This window comes from Passer domesticus, chromosome 5 (assembly GCF_036417665.1).
Source record: "Passer domesticus isolate bPasDom1 chromosome 5, bPasDom1.hap1, whole genome shotgun sequence".
NCBI classification, from domain to species: domain Eukaryota; kingdom Metazoa; phylum Chordata; class Aves; order Passeriformes; family Passeridae; genus Passer; species Passer domesticus.
In genome coordinates this window covers 75,037,994-75,054,506 of record NC_087478.1, presented here as the reverse complement: position 1 = coordinate 75,054,506, position 16,513 = coordinate 75,037,994, and the positions used below count along the sequence as shown (strand labels likewise).

The 16,513-nt window shown below is 43.6% G+C and overlaps 1 protein-coding gene across 4 annotated transcripts in view; it reads left to right on the top strand.

Moving 5' to 3' along the window:
- ETV6 (ETS variant transcription factor 6) overlaps positions 1–15,325 on the top strand; it is a 126,600-nt gene extending 111,275 nt beyond the window's left edge. For all 4 annotated transcript variants that reach the window (XM_064421107.1, XM_064421106.1, XM_064421109.1 and 1 more), the window contains exons 6-8: positions 9,112–9,254; positions 11,603–11,703; positions 14,881–15,325. In XM_064421107.1, the coding sequence (XP_064277177.1) occupies positions 9,112–9,254; positions 11,603–11,703; positions 14,881–14,986 (350 nt within the window). In that variant the 3' untranslated portion in view covers positions 14,987–15,325. The remainder of the gene's footprint in view (positions 1–9,111; positions 9,255–11,602; positions 11,704–14,880) is intronic.
- Positions 15,326–16,513: the final 1,188 nt, after the last annotated feature.

Below are 16,513 nucleotides of genomic sequence, written 5' to 3'. Positions count from 1 at the left end.
TGCACCTCAGCAGTGTCTCCTCACTACTTGGCTACTAGGATCAGAGCCCCAGTGCCCATGTCTGCCCATGTGTCCATGGGACATTTACAACTGGGTCACGTTGTAGGATAATCTTCTGGATTTTTTTTTACTCATACACCAGCAAAATCCTTTGTGCAAATGCAACACATTAGTTTGTTATTTATAATGTGTTACAACACATTAGTTTCTTTTTCTCTCTGTACAAAACAGCTGTACTTATCCAATGGCATATTCTGGATGGGAGGCAGGGAGGGTGGGAAAGGAGGCAAAGAACAATTATGCCTCTGTAGTGAAGAGGGTAAAAACCAGCATAAAAGCACAACTTAGAAGTTACAGGTTTTGTAACTGATACCATTAGCCCTCAGAGAAGGGCTGGAAAAAATGAGGAAAAAGTTAATACTGGGTACTATTGAAAGGCATTTAAAGTATACTGCAGACATTGGGCACTGACAGCCACAAAGTTAAATCCCATGTAACTAATTTGCTATCTTTGTATGATAAGGTCACCCACCTAGTGGATTGAGGAAAGGTGGTGGGTATAGTTGTTCTGCATTTTAAGGAAGGCTTTGTGTACTCCCCTCTCAGCAGGGTGGAGTTGCATGGCTGTGGGATGAGCAGGTTCCCAGTACACTGGGTGAAGAACTGTCCAAGGGCAGGGCTCAGGGGGTTGTAGTGCATGGGGCCACATCTGGCTAGCAGTGTTCCACAGGGCTGTTCCACAGGGCTGTTCCACAGGGCTCACTTCTGGGGACAGTCCTGTTCAATGTATTTATCAGCAATCTGGATGCAGAAGTTGAACACACGTTTATCAATTTTACTGATGATACCAAAGTGGGGAGATGCTGTTGGCTCTCTTGAGGGACGAGATGCCTTGGAGAGGAGTCTGTACAGATTGGAGCATTGGGCTGTGAATGATGGGATGAAAGCTGACAATTCCAGCTGATAGATTCTGCACCTTGGGTGGAGCAGTGCTGGGCCAAATAGAAATGGGGAGAGAAATGTCTGGGAGCATCCCTGCACAGGGAGATCTGGGGATGCTGCTCAACACCAGGCTCTGCATGAATCAGCAGTGTGCCCTGGCAGCAGGAGGACAAGCCACATCTGGGGTGTACCAAACACACAGCTGATCTTCAGGACAGCACATGACATTGCTAATACCACTGGAGCCTACCTGTCCAAGGCTGTCTTCTCCACTGCCATGAGTGATGAACCCAGCAGGATGTGGCAGCACAGAAGTGGCTGGTGGGGCTTTGGTGACACAGACTTTGGGGGGCAGCTTTGACAGGATGGTCACAGCAGTTGAGCAATTTCAAGTTACAGACTGGCAACCTAGAGAAAGCCAAAGCACTGTTTCACTTTGCCACTTCTAAGTTGTAAGTGGTAGGAGTTCAGTAGCTGTTTTCCAGGGAGCTGACCTTCCTTCCTGTAGCACAGCAGCTCATGCAGATTGGAGCCCTGCAAGAACATGAAAATCCTGGTGTAATGCTGGCCTGTCACTTCCATTTGGATATGACAATGGTAATGTCACTGGCCTGTTTCATCACTTGTTCTTGCAGTTATGTATACATTTACATTTCCACTACATGCCATGTCTCTTGGAGCCCCTGTGGAAAGGCAGACTGCTGGAGAGACTGAAGTGTGGATGAGAGTCAAGCTCATAGAGCTCATATTCATAGGAGTTTTCATTATAACCTTGAGAGTCCTCTTAACGTGGCATTAACAATTAATTTCTAAAGTGGGCCTTCCCTGCCAATTTAACTAATGACACTCAAGCTCAAACAATGGCTGAGTAGCAATAGCTTGGATAGGTGGTTGTAGATTTTCTGTGAAATGTCTTGCTTCACAGCTGTCTCATTCTTACTGCACAGTTACAGGAGCAGAAATTGCAGTCTGGGCTTGCTCAGGTCTGCTCAAAAGCCAGGAGTGACCAAGCCAGAGGAAAACTCAGGTGTTTGGATTTCATTCTTCTCATTACTGTACTGTAGCACCCATTTGCATCCCATGGCTAGACAGATAAGTGGCTTCAGAGTACCCTAAGCATCCCTTGGGGTCAGCAGGATGTTACACTCTCTTTTAAGAAATTTGCCTTTTAATGGAAACAGGTCCCTTATTTTCCTTGTGTACTGCACGCTTCCATCAGGCTAGAGTTGTTTCAGTCATTCAGATTTTCTTCTACAAAGCAAACTTGGATGTCTTTGAATCCTCTTAGTTAAAGCAGGAGAGAACACTGTTTGTTTACAGTGCTGACACTACTCTTCACTGTCTCCAGAGACAGGCCTGTTTAAGTCTGGCTTTAATACCAATCACTTACAAGCACACACATCAGTTTATGTTCATTCAAATACAAACCATTAAACTGGTGTGGCTGTTTTCCATCTCCCTGGAGGTGAGGGAAGGGAAGGGAAGGGAAGGGAAGGGAAGGGAAGGGAAGGGAAGGGAAGGGAAGGGAAGGGAAGGGAAGGGAAGGGAAGGGAAGGGAAGGGAAGGGAAGGGAAGGGAAGGGAAGGGACTTTGGTCATGTCTTAATTTTGAGTTTTAACCCCAAGAGGGGAAGGTCACATCTCAGTTTTTGGCAAGGGACCCAGTTTATGGCTTATGAAGTCCCTTCAGGAGGAACTTCCTGAGAACATACCACACTTTGTCCTCCAGCCATGCTCACACCTCCCACAGTACTCTGGGCTTTCTGGGAGAGCACAGAAGTGAGGTTCATAGGGAACAATCTGTGACAGAGAATGATTTTCTGCACTTAAAAAAAAACAGAAGTCTAAATCTTAGACTAAATTGTCAGAAGATAGAAGAGATTCTCACATTGTGAGGTTAAAAATTATTACCCTTGTTGGGAACGCCTTTGCTGCAATTAAGTAATTCCTGCTTTTGCCAACTTCTCTAAAGTACAATTCTGAAGGTAAAACATCATTCTTAATTGTTAAATTCCCATCATTAATGTGTTTGGCTGATTTTCTGATGTCAAAGAGGTTGTGAGGTGTTTGTAAGTGTGTGTGAACAGGCAGAGGTTGAATTTATTTTCCAGTCATTGCCTTTCATGAGCAGTAAAGCTGAGGAAAAGCCACAGGAGAATCAGAGACAGGTGTCTTTAGCAGGAGTCTTTTCTGCCATTGTGGGGGAGCAGAAAAAGAACAGCACTTGAAGATAAGACTGAAAATGCCCATCTCTTTGATGGGAATGGAGCAGAAGAGGACAGGAAGAAAAAATACTGTTTTTAATACAACAGTCTTTAGCTTTCCAAGTCTTCATCTATCAAATGCTCTGTGATCCATCTATGACATATTCGTTGTGATTTCAGTGCTCTTTTCTACAACTACATGGGGTGTATTTTGGATCCTCCTTCCCTGTACAAGTTTTTATTGCCAAAGACACAGTTTGGCCTCATCTTGCTGTGTTATTTTTTACAACCTCACAGTACAACTGTTAGCAGCATGACTGTCTCAGGTTTCTTCTCTCCTTCTGCCTGATCTCCCACTTAGAGTTTGGGTACAAGACAGAAGCAACATGTAACTGTTGTATTGTGTGATCTGGCAACCTCTTTACTCAGCCCCAGCTTGAATTTACTGAGCTGAACAAACAGTTGTCTGTCAAGAGGTTTCTCCACAAAAAAACATTGGCTTTACTGTACCAGCTTACCATCCTGCTTCCAGCAGCAACATTCACAGAAAGAAAACTATTTTTCTTCAGTGACCTGGACATGGATTGACAGACATTGATGACCAGGATGCTCCATCTCAGGTCTGGTAAATGCTCCCCCAGGCCTCAGAGCCATTTGAACCCTTACCCATAAGACATGGTTACTTTTTTCTTTTGGTTTTCTCTGCTAAAATGAACATATCTGGGATAGATCTTGAGGCTGGACTGCATCTCAACACAGCATAATGCTCCTGCAGCATGTCTGTTAAGGAAACTCCCCAGTCAGACCATTCCCAGGACTCTGACAGTGGCATTCCCGAGGTCAGAGACTTTGTGGGACTGAAAGCCCTTCCCCAGCTCCAGTGATTGTGAATTACATCATTTCATCATTTTGACACCATGAGCATCACCATGTTGTCTTCACACACACTTCAGGTGTGCTTAGAGAAACTGGAGTGCCAGAGAACTTCCAGGATCCTATTCATTGGTTTCAGTTGTGAACAGCCATTGTTTGCTTTACTCTGAACAAATACAGCTGAAGCACAAATCAGTTTGTAAAATAAATGGGGCTGAGAGCTTGGGAGAACTCTTCAGCTGGTAGAAATCACAGAACCATTTAAATCAAATTATATCATGCTGGAGAGATTTTAAGCTAACCTACCCAGCAAGGGGTAAGGCCTCAGCTGATGTCAGAGGGAGTATAACAACATTCCTTTGGCATCTCTTCCTGTGTGGAGCCATGTTGGGTTCCAAGGCAGTCATCAGCCAGATCAAACACTTTTTATATAATGCTCTCCAGTACAAGATGTGGGTGGGTCTCACAAAACATTTCTGTGGTTACAGAGGGTTTTGGTAGTGAAGAGGGCCAGCTCTGCACCAGGGGTCTCATTTAAACAACAGAGGGCTCAGATAGAGCGTGTGCTTTAAGTAACATTTCAGTGATGGGGAATGTTATATCCTGAACAAAAGAGGTCTTTAGCATGCATATGCCTATGTTGTTAACAGCATTATTTAGTCCTAGGGAGCACAGAGGTGAGACTTCTCACTACTGCAACATGAAGATGACCTTGACCAAATTACACTGGAAAAGTCATTTGTAATAGCTGGACAAATATCAAAGTACTAGGAACCTAAGATACATAATGTTAATTGAAATACCATCATTCTGAGATGGTATTTCAATTCTAAGGGATTTTTATTACTATCATGTAGCTCCTAGGAAGTATTTATATGCTGGTATTCTTTAGGTGTGTATTCAGAAGACTGTGCCTAATCAATTAGTAATAACATGGTTTTTATTAGCAGGAGTGGGAAACTGCTGCCTCTTGCACATGTAGGGCAGTGCTTATGGCAGACAATCTGAGAACCAGCTAAGTGCTCTGCACCTTATCACTACCCTGTACATAACTGTAAAAGTCCCTCTGGAAGCATTAGCTGCAGGAGGAAAGTTGTAGCCATACCTCTCCATTTGAAGCTGCAGTTTGCCCTAATTCCCAGCTAATTACATAGTTCAGACTTGCTTAGTGTTACAGCTGAGAAAATAGTAGGGCATGGAAGTGCCAGTGTTTAGGAGCCCTTTCCACGTTGCTGGGGCCATTCACCCACTCCACCTTCCCACTCCCAACAACATCACCTTAAAGCCTCTCAGTCCCAGCTGTATCTGCAGCTGAATCTCTGCAGCTGCATAATGTCCAAAGTTCAACCATCTGAGTTCACTTTAAAAAAAAAGTTTGTGTGTGCTAGGGGGAAATGATGCTTCCCTGTGCTAGAGAGGCATAGTTGCTTTCTAAGTAAGCTTATTTTAGCCAAAAGGCAGGAAATCACAGCATGCCCAAACAATTTAGGTACCAGCCCTGACTCAAATCCCCAGTTGAATCTCCCACACTTTTAAACTTGCTTGGCCTCAGCAACATCCATGTGCTTTTTGCTATTACTCACTAGCCAACACACACCCTGTGGAGAGTCCCCTCATGCAGCAGCTCCTTCAGAGGCCTTCTGACAGCCAAGGAATTGAGTCTTCATGGAGTCATTTCCACCACCCAGACTTCCCTCATACAAGTGATTGACATTTACAAAACAACTAGCCACATACAAGTCCTTCTCTCCATTTCCTCTGTCCTTCCTAAAAATACACATCACACTTTTGACCTTCCTGGAGAATGCAACTTTCTGTATCATAGAATCATAGAGCATCCTGAGTTAGAAGGCACCCACAAGGATCATCAAAGTCCAAGTGCTGGCCCAAGAATCCCACCCTGTGCCTGAGCACGTCGTCTGTCATGTCCAGCAGCCTTTTGTGGAGCTGCCTCTTTTCCTAGCAGAGGAGCTCCTTTTAAAAGCGTTTTCTAGCATCGCCTCTTCTTGGGTTTTGACCAATTTCACAGACTTGCAGATGGGCTCTACTATAATCCAAGCTCTAAGGGTTACCAGGTAGCCTCAACTCATTGTCTCTAATGTCCTATTAAAGATGGTCTCTACTGGTAGATTATTTAATTAGTGATCCTCTGTCAGTCAGGGAGAACCCTCCAGACCTCATATTTTTTACTGTGCAATCTGTGGAGAAAGATATGTAGGGCAACCATCTGTGGTTAAAAACAACCAAAAAACCCTTGAGTGCCTCTGCTCAAGTTCCTAAAGGGATCCCAAGTGAAACTAGAAGAAGGCAAGCTGCTTTAGGTCCTGTGCAAGCAGAGCTCATCCATAGCTAACGTGTGCTGCAAAGCATCAGCTGCTCCAGGATAACTAACTGTGTGCTTGGAGCTCTCAGCTCTGGGGAAAAATGCAGTGAGTCTTTTCTGCTGCTGTTTAATGCTTTTTATTTCCTATTTGCAGTGGCTTGAGACAGTTACCACAGTTGCCTTGATGCTCAGTAAATTACTGTAACTGAGTCATATATCTACATTTGCTGATAGACAGCCATATGGTTTGAAATCGAGTTTTTAAGTGGTTGTAGGAACCAAGCAGAGTTTTCAAGGATTTTCAGTGTTATTGTTGAAGCAAACAGCAGTCTCAGATACTTGGGTGGTTGGGGTTTTTTGCAAATTCCACCACCTACTAAATACCTCTGCAAGTCTGAGCAGCTCAGTCAGTTGAGAATATGGGATGGGTCCCTTGATCACTTATGACTTTTCTTGTGAAGATCTCAAGATGCAGCTCTGTTTCTCTCATTTGAGGTGTATTTATGTTCAAGCTTTGCCTGAATCCATCCTAAAAACTAAGTGAACAATAAAAAAAGCCCAAATCTGCACTTGAATCCTAGCTCTTCTTAGCATCTGAAGCTCTCTTTGTTTCCACCTAGACATCTCAGGTTGATTTTTTTGTGTGCTTCTTTGGTTTTGTGCAGAAGGGGCTCCAGGGTGTGTGTTTGAATGTGGAGAGAGAGATTAAAAATAAGATTGCCTATTGCAAATTATGAGGTGAAAGTAAAGAGGAGTGTAAGTCATATCTCTGCAGAACTGTAAATATGATCTGTAACGTGCTGTAATTGGAGGTTGTCTGCCCTGGGTTGAACATTCAAGAATATGACAAAGCCTGACATTGACTGGCTTCTTCAGGAGCACCATCCCTCCAGCTGACTCCAAGGATTCTTGCACTAAAAAAGACATTTTCTGTGCACTTCTTGCATTGACAATGTTCTGGAATGAACTGCATGCGTGTCAAAGAAGCATTTAAGCAGGGTCTTACTACCCTTTTCTGAAAACCTCCCACAATATTAAAAGGCACAGACCAGAAGAACAATATAATCTCCCTTGTCTTGAATCATAAATGAAGTCTAGAAAATAAACGTTTTTCTTATGTGTGTGTGCAAAAACACTGACAGAAAGACAATGTAAGAATTGTTTTGTGAATTTGTGAGAGGGGGGATGACAGAAATTCAAGTGGTAGAATTCAACTTCCGTTTTCAGATCTTTCACTTAGTCCAGGGAGACTTGTACCCAGGTTTTATTTTTTAAATTAACACCTAGAAAAATCTCAAATGGGGATGAACATTTTTCTGGGGAAAATGTTTTCCTATGAAAAATGTTAATGAATAGAAGGTTTTTCCAATCAAAAAGTCTTGTCTCTTCCTTTCACATTTCTCCTGTTGTAGATGTCAGGGATGAGGTGACCACCAGGGTAGGTTTCAGCCAGAATGGGAACCTGTGATTTTTGCCAGATGCCATTTTGCCAAAATGCTTTATTCTTTGTAGGACTGGCAGGGAGAGACTGAAGAAAGGGCACTGGCAAACTAAACTCTGCTTTTAGAGACAGTACTGGTGTCAGAGATACTCTTTGCAGTTTGGAAATGGGAAAATAACTTTAAAATCTCTATCCATTTCAGGTGTGCTCTAAATGTGTTATTCATATCCTGTCTCAAAAATTATTTTATATTCCCATGTCATCATGCCCATTCTAACACATGCCAGCCCCAGCCAGACTGACAGGAATAGAAAGACAGGCTGACAAGAATCCATTTTAGCATTTAGAAGCTGGATCTCTTTGGTTGCCAGCCCTTGAACAACTCTAACAAGCCATTTCTCAGAGGCTGGTATTGCTTTCAAAGTAAAATGCAACCCCACAGCCACCTCAGAAATCTGGAGAGCTGAGCTGTGAAAACCCTGTTGTTTCCGACAGCAGCAGAGCCCCCAGCTCTGCACAATTCACATTCCATATTCCATATTCCCAGTTATTCTGTGCTGCACACACACATTGCAAACAGGAAGTAGGAGCAGCTCCGTTCTTGGCTTCCTCAGTCTCAAGAGACTGCCATGGAACTGAAAAACACTAAACTAAAACTTAAGTGTCTGTCAGACCTTTAATTAGCGACCTAAGGAGTGTTTGCCAAGAGGAAATTTGAATTCAATTATCTAAATAGAAAGTATTTAACCTCTCAATAGCACTCAAGTAATTATAATACTTAGGTGTTTTTTCTTTTCAGGAACCTCAAAAAGTAAAACAAAAAATGAAATTGAAAATGGGAGAAGCTGTCAGTGTTATATCACATGGAGTCTACAAAGGAAAGCTGTGATATTGCCCCTGCTTTAGGCTCACATGTTAGCACAGAAAGGGGCAGCCTCAAGCAGGGAGAGCAGGTTGCAGGATTTGTGATTTCTCCACTAAAACAGCCAGCAACAGCATCAGGGCCAACAGTGTGAGCTTTATGTGCTTCACTACAACCATAAACACACAAGTAAGACCAGCAGGTCACCTCACACAGCTTTTGAGGAGATGGAGATGCTCTGTGAGCTCAGGAGAACTGGGATGCATCAGAAGAGGCTGTATATTCCAGTCCATTTTACAAACATTCCTCAATACCAGCCAAGCCATTTTCGTTTCAAGTCACAGCAGCTGTTTCAGCCCTGATCCCAGCTGTCCTTTCACTATACATCCATCCACCCAAAATCTTCCAGAATTAATCACAAGGAAAAGAAAGGAAAAGTAATTATTTTCTTGCTTCTCTCTTCACAGACTGTAGGTTGCTTTGGGATTATGTTTATCAGCTGCTTTCTGACAGCCGGTACGAAAATTTCATCCGATGGGAAGATAAGGAATCCAAAATATTTCGGATAGTGGATCCCAATGGGCTGGCCCGTCTGTGGGGAAACCACAAGGTAAGGAAGCAATGCAATCTTCCTCCTGCAGCACTTTGCCTCTTGTAGCATTACAGGATTCAGTTATAAGTGGGGGGAAAGAAGAAAAGATGGCATATAAATTACTACTGGAAAACTGTAATCTTTTATTCTATGTACATTAGAAATACACAGCGTCCATCCTGAAGCACTAAAACCTATTCTTCATATAGAGAACTTGTTGGTTTGGTTTAAAGGCCTTTAGTTATAAATGCATGTAATTATAAAATTATAAGGAGTGCAAGAATTAACAGTCCTTCTCTCTCAAGGCATCTTACTTCTTCTCAAAACCTGATGCTGAGGATATTGTGGTGAGATGTAGTTTACAAGGAGCTCTGTACTACAGAGCAGGAGCTTTCTGTGTTCCTGTCTGTAGCAACTCCCAGATTCCACACACTGCCCTGACACCAAATGCTGCAGGATTATGTATTTCCTTCTAAGAGGGCAGGTCCTGGTTTGGTCTCTGGAAAGCCAATACTGATTTTTATAGTTTGGGGCTGAGTTATGTATAGATATTTCTGTATATGTATATAAGTATATTCATAAGAATGTGTGAATAGTCAGGATGGATTTACAAAAGGGAAATCATGCTTGACCACTGTGATATTCATCTGTAACAAGATTATTGGCTCAGTGGATTCAGGGAGAATGGTGGATATAGCTTATCTTGATTTTAGAAAGGCTTTTGAAACATAATAATAGCTTCATATATAGCTATAATAGTAGTACAATAATAGTCTCATTAGCTTCAAAGACAGACTAATTAATGACCTAGACAAGAATACAGTGAGGTAGATTGAAAATTGGCTGAGCTGGGCTGCAAAGATGGTGATCAATGGCACAAAATCCAGTCACTAGTCATTTTGCCCCAGGGATTGATTCTGGGGGCAGTGCTGTATATCCCCTAATGACCTGGATGATGGGACAGATTCTCAGACAACACGAAACTGGGAGGAGTAGCTGACACAGCACAGGGTTGTGCTGTCATCTGCGTGGTTCTGAACATGCTGGAGCTATGGGCTAATGGGAATTTTATGAAACATACCAACTTATCCAACCTGCACATTAATTGTCGGGCCATGCCATCAGGTCTCATGCTTGCTGTCTAAAACTGAGGCTTCTTCAGACCGCTGGCCACTTGAGCAACCCAGTGGCCTTTCAGCATGTAAGAAATGGAAGAAGCACAAACAGCATTTCAGGGAGGTTCCCAAAGAGGAGTCTAGATTTTGCAGGGAAAACTTTGTCCCTGTTAGTGTTTCATTGCCACAGGAGTTCTTGATGTGGCCTCCCATTGCAGAGTTATTGTAGGCAGGGCAAGCAGAGGGGGTTCTGCTCTTCCTGGGTGGATCAGTCTCCTTTGGTGAAGCCAAACTGCTGATGGAGCCTCCCAGAACAAAAACGTGCTTCTGCTGTTTCGGCATTTCTTGCCCATGGCGAGGCGGCTGCTTTACCCTCGTGCACACTCAGCCTTGGCAGCAGAGTTGTCTCTGCTGGGAGTCTCTGCCAGACAGCAGCCACTGCTCCTTCGTCTAGGCATAGCCTAAGGGGCTGATCCTGCTCTTCCAAGTCACTAATTTGGGGGCTGCCCACGTACAGCTCTGCTGCCTGTGCCTGTCACTTCTTCCTTGTGACACTCAGCTTCAGCAGAGCCATCTCCTCTGGGGGCTTAGGAAGGTTTAAATGAATCATCTCACACTTCAGTATACCTCAGTGCTCTGGCCATGGCCTTTGGGGCCAGCAGCTCCCAGAATGAAGGGGAGGATCTGTCACAGAAGCAGATGTACAACCCAGCTGGTTTCTGGGCTTACACCTGTGTAACAAGAGGACAAACAGGCTGTCAGTGCCCACAGTGCTCTGTGAGCATTAACTAGTTAATGCAGGGGAATCCCAGAGGAACAGTGCTCCAAGCAGGGATTGCTGACAGATTCAGCCACTACACCCAGGCTTTTATAAAAGGTGTTTTCATTAAGATCAGGCCTGTCACATCCCACTTGGCATGAGCATCCCCCTCCACCTAATGTCTCCTCTTGTAGTTAATTAAGTCTTTTGTTACCTGTGTTCCAAGAAACTGTAGAAAAGCCTTGCTTGGAATTCTTGTTAAATTCCTTGCTTAAATTGCCCTGTGTGGAAAGAGACCCACAAAACTTAGGTGATGAGGGCTGTGGGGGCAGAATGGGCCTGCAAACAGCAAAAAATGGTACATGTGATTTTTTGGACTGTCTTGGTTACTTTAGGTAGCTGTGATGGTTCTGCAGCTCTTTTTGGGGCTTAAGAAGGTTTTAATGAATCATCTCACCACTTTTTTTTCTTTATTCTTTTGAAAAAAACAGAACAGAACAAATATGACTTATGAGAAAATGTCCAGAGCCCTACGCCACTACTACAAACTAAATATTATCCGGAAGGAGCCAGGACAAAGGCTTTTGTTCAGGTAATTTTCTTTCTTTGCCATTTCTTTCTATGGACAGTTAGTTTTTGAGGATGGAAGAGGGAATTGTGTGTGGGACACCTCACTGCCACAGTTATGACACAGGTGAAGATGGCCATACATTTGTGAAAGCTGTACAGAGCAGTGCTTCCCAGCTGTTAAGGCAGCCACACCAATTTACAAAAAACACAGGCCTGTCTCAATGATCAGTGGAGACAATAGAAGTCTTTTCACTGCTTTGTGCAGGCTGTGCCATTGTTTAAGACCCTAGATAAATGGGTTCAGTCAAACTGCTGGAAAACCTACTCCAAATGGACTTCTCAAACACAGCTGCCTGTGAAAGCCGAGCAGGGATCAGGCATTTCCTCAAGGGCATCACAGAAGAGAAGCACTCAATGACCAGTCTTTGGTGCTGCCTTGAAGGAAGAGAGGGAGCTGCAAGAGCTGTTCATAAAACCCAGTGCAGTTGATTGGATGATACAACCAAGAATTTAGGAAATAGAGCCTGAAACAGCATTAAAGCAGGGAGCTACTTGTACAAACTTGAGTGCTGATGGCACAGAGTGAGAGCACTCCCCTCCTCTTCAGACAACACCAGCAAATCCTAGTGCATGTCTGACCCTCAGAGCACTGAACTCAGACCAAAGACTGCTGTGCTGTCAGTGGCCTGCATCTAGCAGTGTGTTTGGACATGATAACAATAGGAAGGCAGTCTTGGAATTTGTTTTCTTAAATAGCTAACAGAACTGCATTAGCACTCAAACTCTCTTCAGCTGGAAAAGGGTTCTCTGGAATGACTTGTTTATGTCAGCTCTTAGAAGGAAACATAGATGTGGGAAGGAGAGTGAAGGAAAGAAGCAGTCCAGGGCAAAATCAAGTGTTCAGGAGTAAATTTTTTTCTGGTGGAAAGTTAAAACAAGGTTGCTCCATCAGTACCAAGGGTACCTGTATCTCTGTGGCCTTGTGTGAAGACTGCATTGCCCTGGGGGAATTCCTGATGCTGAACACTGAATGTGCTTCTCTTGAAGCCTTCCTTTGAATGGGGGCATACCCAAAACAGGAGTCCTTCTCTTCTCAACCAGGCTGCCTGTTTTCTCAAAACCATTTTAACTTAATGCTCTTAGAGACATCAGTTGCTCTGACAGACTTGGACAATTTGACCAACAGATTCAAAGGTCACCAGAGAGCATAAAACATGAGCTATATAAACTTCATTTCCTTTGGAAACTGGGAAAAAAAAAACCCAGCAAAACATTTCTTTGCACAATTCCCAATAAAAACTTTTTGATGTTGTTTTCTTAGACCTATTTATATCTGAAGAGAAAAAGAACAGCTGCAAAAAATCAAGTTATTAATGTGCCTTTCTTGGCTATTCCTTGCAAGCAGAGAAATAATAGGCAATGTGACTTTAATGTGCAGGCTGTTGTCATCTGCAGATATCTGTATGGAGCTTTAAGTAAGATGGAGTCAGAAAAGGATTTCTGATAGGTTGGCTGGGTGTCTTCTGCAACAAAATAAGTCACAGATAGCATGTCTTAATTTTCATGCAGTTTTGGGTTGTTTTTTGTCTGTTTTTTTTTTTTTTTTTAATGTAATCAAATGCTATTAGAAATACCCACAGTGTGCTTTCCTTGACGTGGCTTAAAGCACAGACCAGAAGGAATACCCAAAGTCCTGTGGTGCAGCTCACATGGGCCCATGCCCCACATGGAAAGGGGAGTGGGTCCCATGGCAGTGGGACCACTCTGTGTTTAGATTTCATTGCCATGCAAGGCTGACAGGACAGGCACAGGGTGTAAATCAGGGCACATTCTGGCCCTGGGCTTTGGTGCACTGTGTGGCCAGGCACTGATTCACCACTCCTGCATACAAGTTTTTCACCACTGTAACACTGTTTGTTGCAGCAGCATTTTTCCAGCAGTGACACAGCAGTGAGTCATAGCCCTTCTTTTTCCCCCTAAATGCTTATATGCACATGACTTCTAAAATTAGAAGGGATGGCAAAAGGTTAGTTCCAGGCTATGCTGTGTTTGCTGAGAGGCTCTAGCAGTGACCATTCTGAGTCAGTGATAGTAACGAGGCTCTGCTGGTTGTTTTTGTTTTCACTGGGGAAGGATACCGAGCATATCATCAACCTGAAATAAAATCAGCTCTTACAATTAACACATGTCATACTGCTGCATGTTAACCAGTGCGCTGTTAATGAAAGACTGAAATTTTGTACCACTTCCAGCATAAACATCTTTCATCCTAATTTCTCCAGAAGTGCTTGGGAGTTGGGAAACTGATTTGTGTTGAAACCAGGGTTTCATCCTTCCTGTGTCACTCTCTCTTCCTACATCACAAAATTGAAAATGAAAAAGCAGAGCCTTTCTGTGCTACCTCTGTGCAGTGGTACACAATAGTGTCCTGGCAAAAACCAAGACTGCAGACTTATGCAGGCTGGTGGATGTCCTTTCTCATTTCCTGCTGCTGCCATGCCTCCCCAGAGCAGTTCCTGTCTCCAGCACCCTGCAGACTTTCTGCCTTGAGACACTGGTGCTGGGAGCTGTGGCATTCTCTACAGAGGATGCTGCCTCACTGCAGTCACACTTTCTACAGGCACACAGGAAAAGACTGTCCTTGCTTACAGTTCTCTAGCCCTAAACCTTTTTCCTTCAGGGTTTTTCCATTCCTGGAGCTTGTTCTGAGTTGGACCTTGGCTTTTCCCCCTTTGTTCCTTTGGTGTTTCATGTTCTTCTCACTCACCTGCACAAACCAGTAACCCTGTGCCTCCCCACACCTTGCAAGGGCTTGTGCTTTGAAATGTGCTGATCATAAACACCTTTCATGTCTCTGTCACCAGACACCACACATGAGTGTACCTGGGCCAAGCTGCCATCTGACATGAAAACAGTGAACAATATGAGGGAGACTAAATAAATGTAATTCTTTGGAAAAATCTATGGGTTTTGTTCAGATTTGGGCTTTTGAGAAGCCAGGGTAAAGACTGGTGATTTCTTTGTTTCCTTTCAAGGTATGGAGGAAGGAAGACACCTGGGGAGCAGCTGGGAAATGCTAAGGCTTTGGGAGGGTACAGCAAAGATTATCTTGGGAACTGTAGAGCTCAGGGGTCTCAATAACCTGATGAAGACAAAAGCTGAGACCCCTGAGAAATGCGCTTGTTTCTCTGCTTTGCAGGTTCATGAAGACCCCAGACGAGATCATGAGTGGCCGGACAGACCGCCTCGAGCACCTTGAATCCCAGGAACTGGATGAACAAATATACCAAGAAGATGAGTGCTGAAGGAAACAGGTGCAGCACCTCTGTGGGTCCAGGGGAGAAACATCTGCCTGACGGTCGGCACGGTTTGGGAGGGGAAGCAACAACACAGGAGCAGTACTTGAGGTCGCTGCTTAGCTTGAAGACCACGCAGGACCTGAAGCACCTTAACAAAACAAACTAACTGGCAGAAGTGGTGCTGGCAGGAAAGCAAAGGGGAGAAAGCCTGGACTTATGCACTACTTCACTGTTCCTACAAAGTCTCCCTTGAGTTTTTTCTTTCTTTTTGGTTTGTTTCAGTTTTGGGGGTTTTTTTGTCATTTTTTTCCCTAATAAACATGCAGTTTGACTTTCCTTATCTCACATAGGACAAGACACCAGATTATGCTTCTTCTTTTTTGGTTTTTTGTTTTTGGAAGGCTTTCCTATGGAAATAGAGTGCTCCTATTTTCTGTGCAAGTCTCATGACACAACACTGCATAAACAATAGCAACACAGAAGGGATTTGCTCAAGGCTTCCAGTTTGCTTGGATCAATTTATATGTGCTGCCACTGGGAAATGTGTTGAAGCTACCAAAAGAATATCTCACACATACCTGTCAAATGAAGAGGAGACACCCTTCACATGTAGGCTGGGCTGTCATCCCAGCATAGCTTGGGCTCACAAAGAGTGCTCCGAGTGGCTGTTAACTGCTGGAATATGGACCAAAACCAATCACCTAAGTGCTCCAGAGAGGAGAAAAATAAATGTGACAAACCTCTGCAAGTGACTATCAGTTAACATTTTCCCTCCTTCTAGCAAAGAAGTGGTAGAATGGAGGAGGGGGAAGGGAGGGTGGGGACAAATACATATATATGTGTGTATATATATCTAAAAGTTCCATATGTATATATATATAAAAATATATATGTAATTCCCCCCAGTATATTCACAATGCAGGGTTGTGAATTTCAGTTCAGAGTTTTCTATAAAAAGAAAGACTGAAGCATCTGTAATTACAGAAGGAAGGGGTGTTTCTCATACCTGCTAGCAATTTTGGGGTGAAAGGTGAAGGACTGTTCCTTACATCACAGGGAGAAAGCAAAGGGACTCATCACATGGTTTGTATTACTCAGAAGCCTCTCCAGGATCATTTTTGTGCTGCTGGAGAGGTAGATGATTCACCACTCCAAAATCTGATGTTAGAGAACTAGAGACCAAATAGCTATACTTATATCTTGTAATTGATTTTGGCTTTGTTTTGAGATTATTTTTTAATGCCTCCCACTGCCCTCCCCCATCCTACAGCTCTGCCATCAAGGAAGCTTGTCCCAGCTTGTCTGTTTTTAACATGTTTTAAGACAAGAGAAAAACAAACCCTCCAGCTGTGTTGCTTTCTTGGTTTGGGGTTTTGTTCTGGTTGCAAGGTGCCTCCATTTGGTTTGCTGCACTGAGGGTGCTTGGCATGAGGCAAAGAGCTGTGCCTGGTTTGGTCACAGAAAGCTCAGCAGTCCTTGATGCCCAAACAAGAGAAACTGCTGGCCTGGTTCATTTCACAGCTTGGACCACCA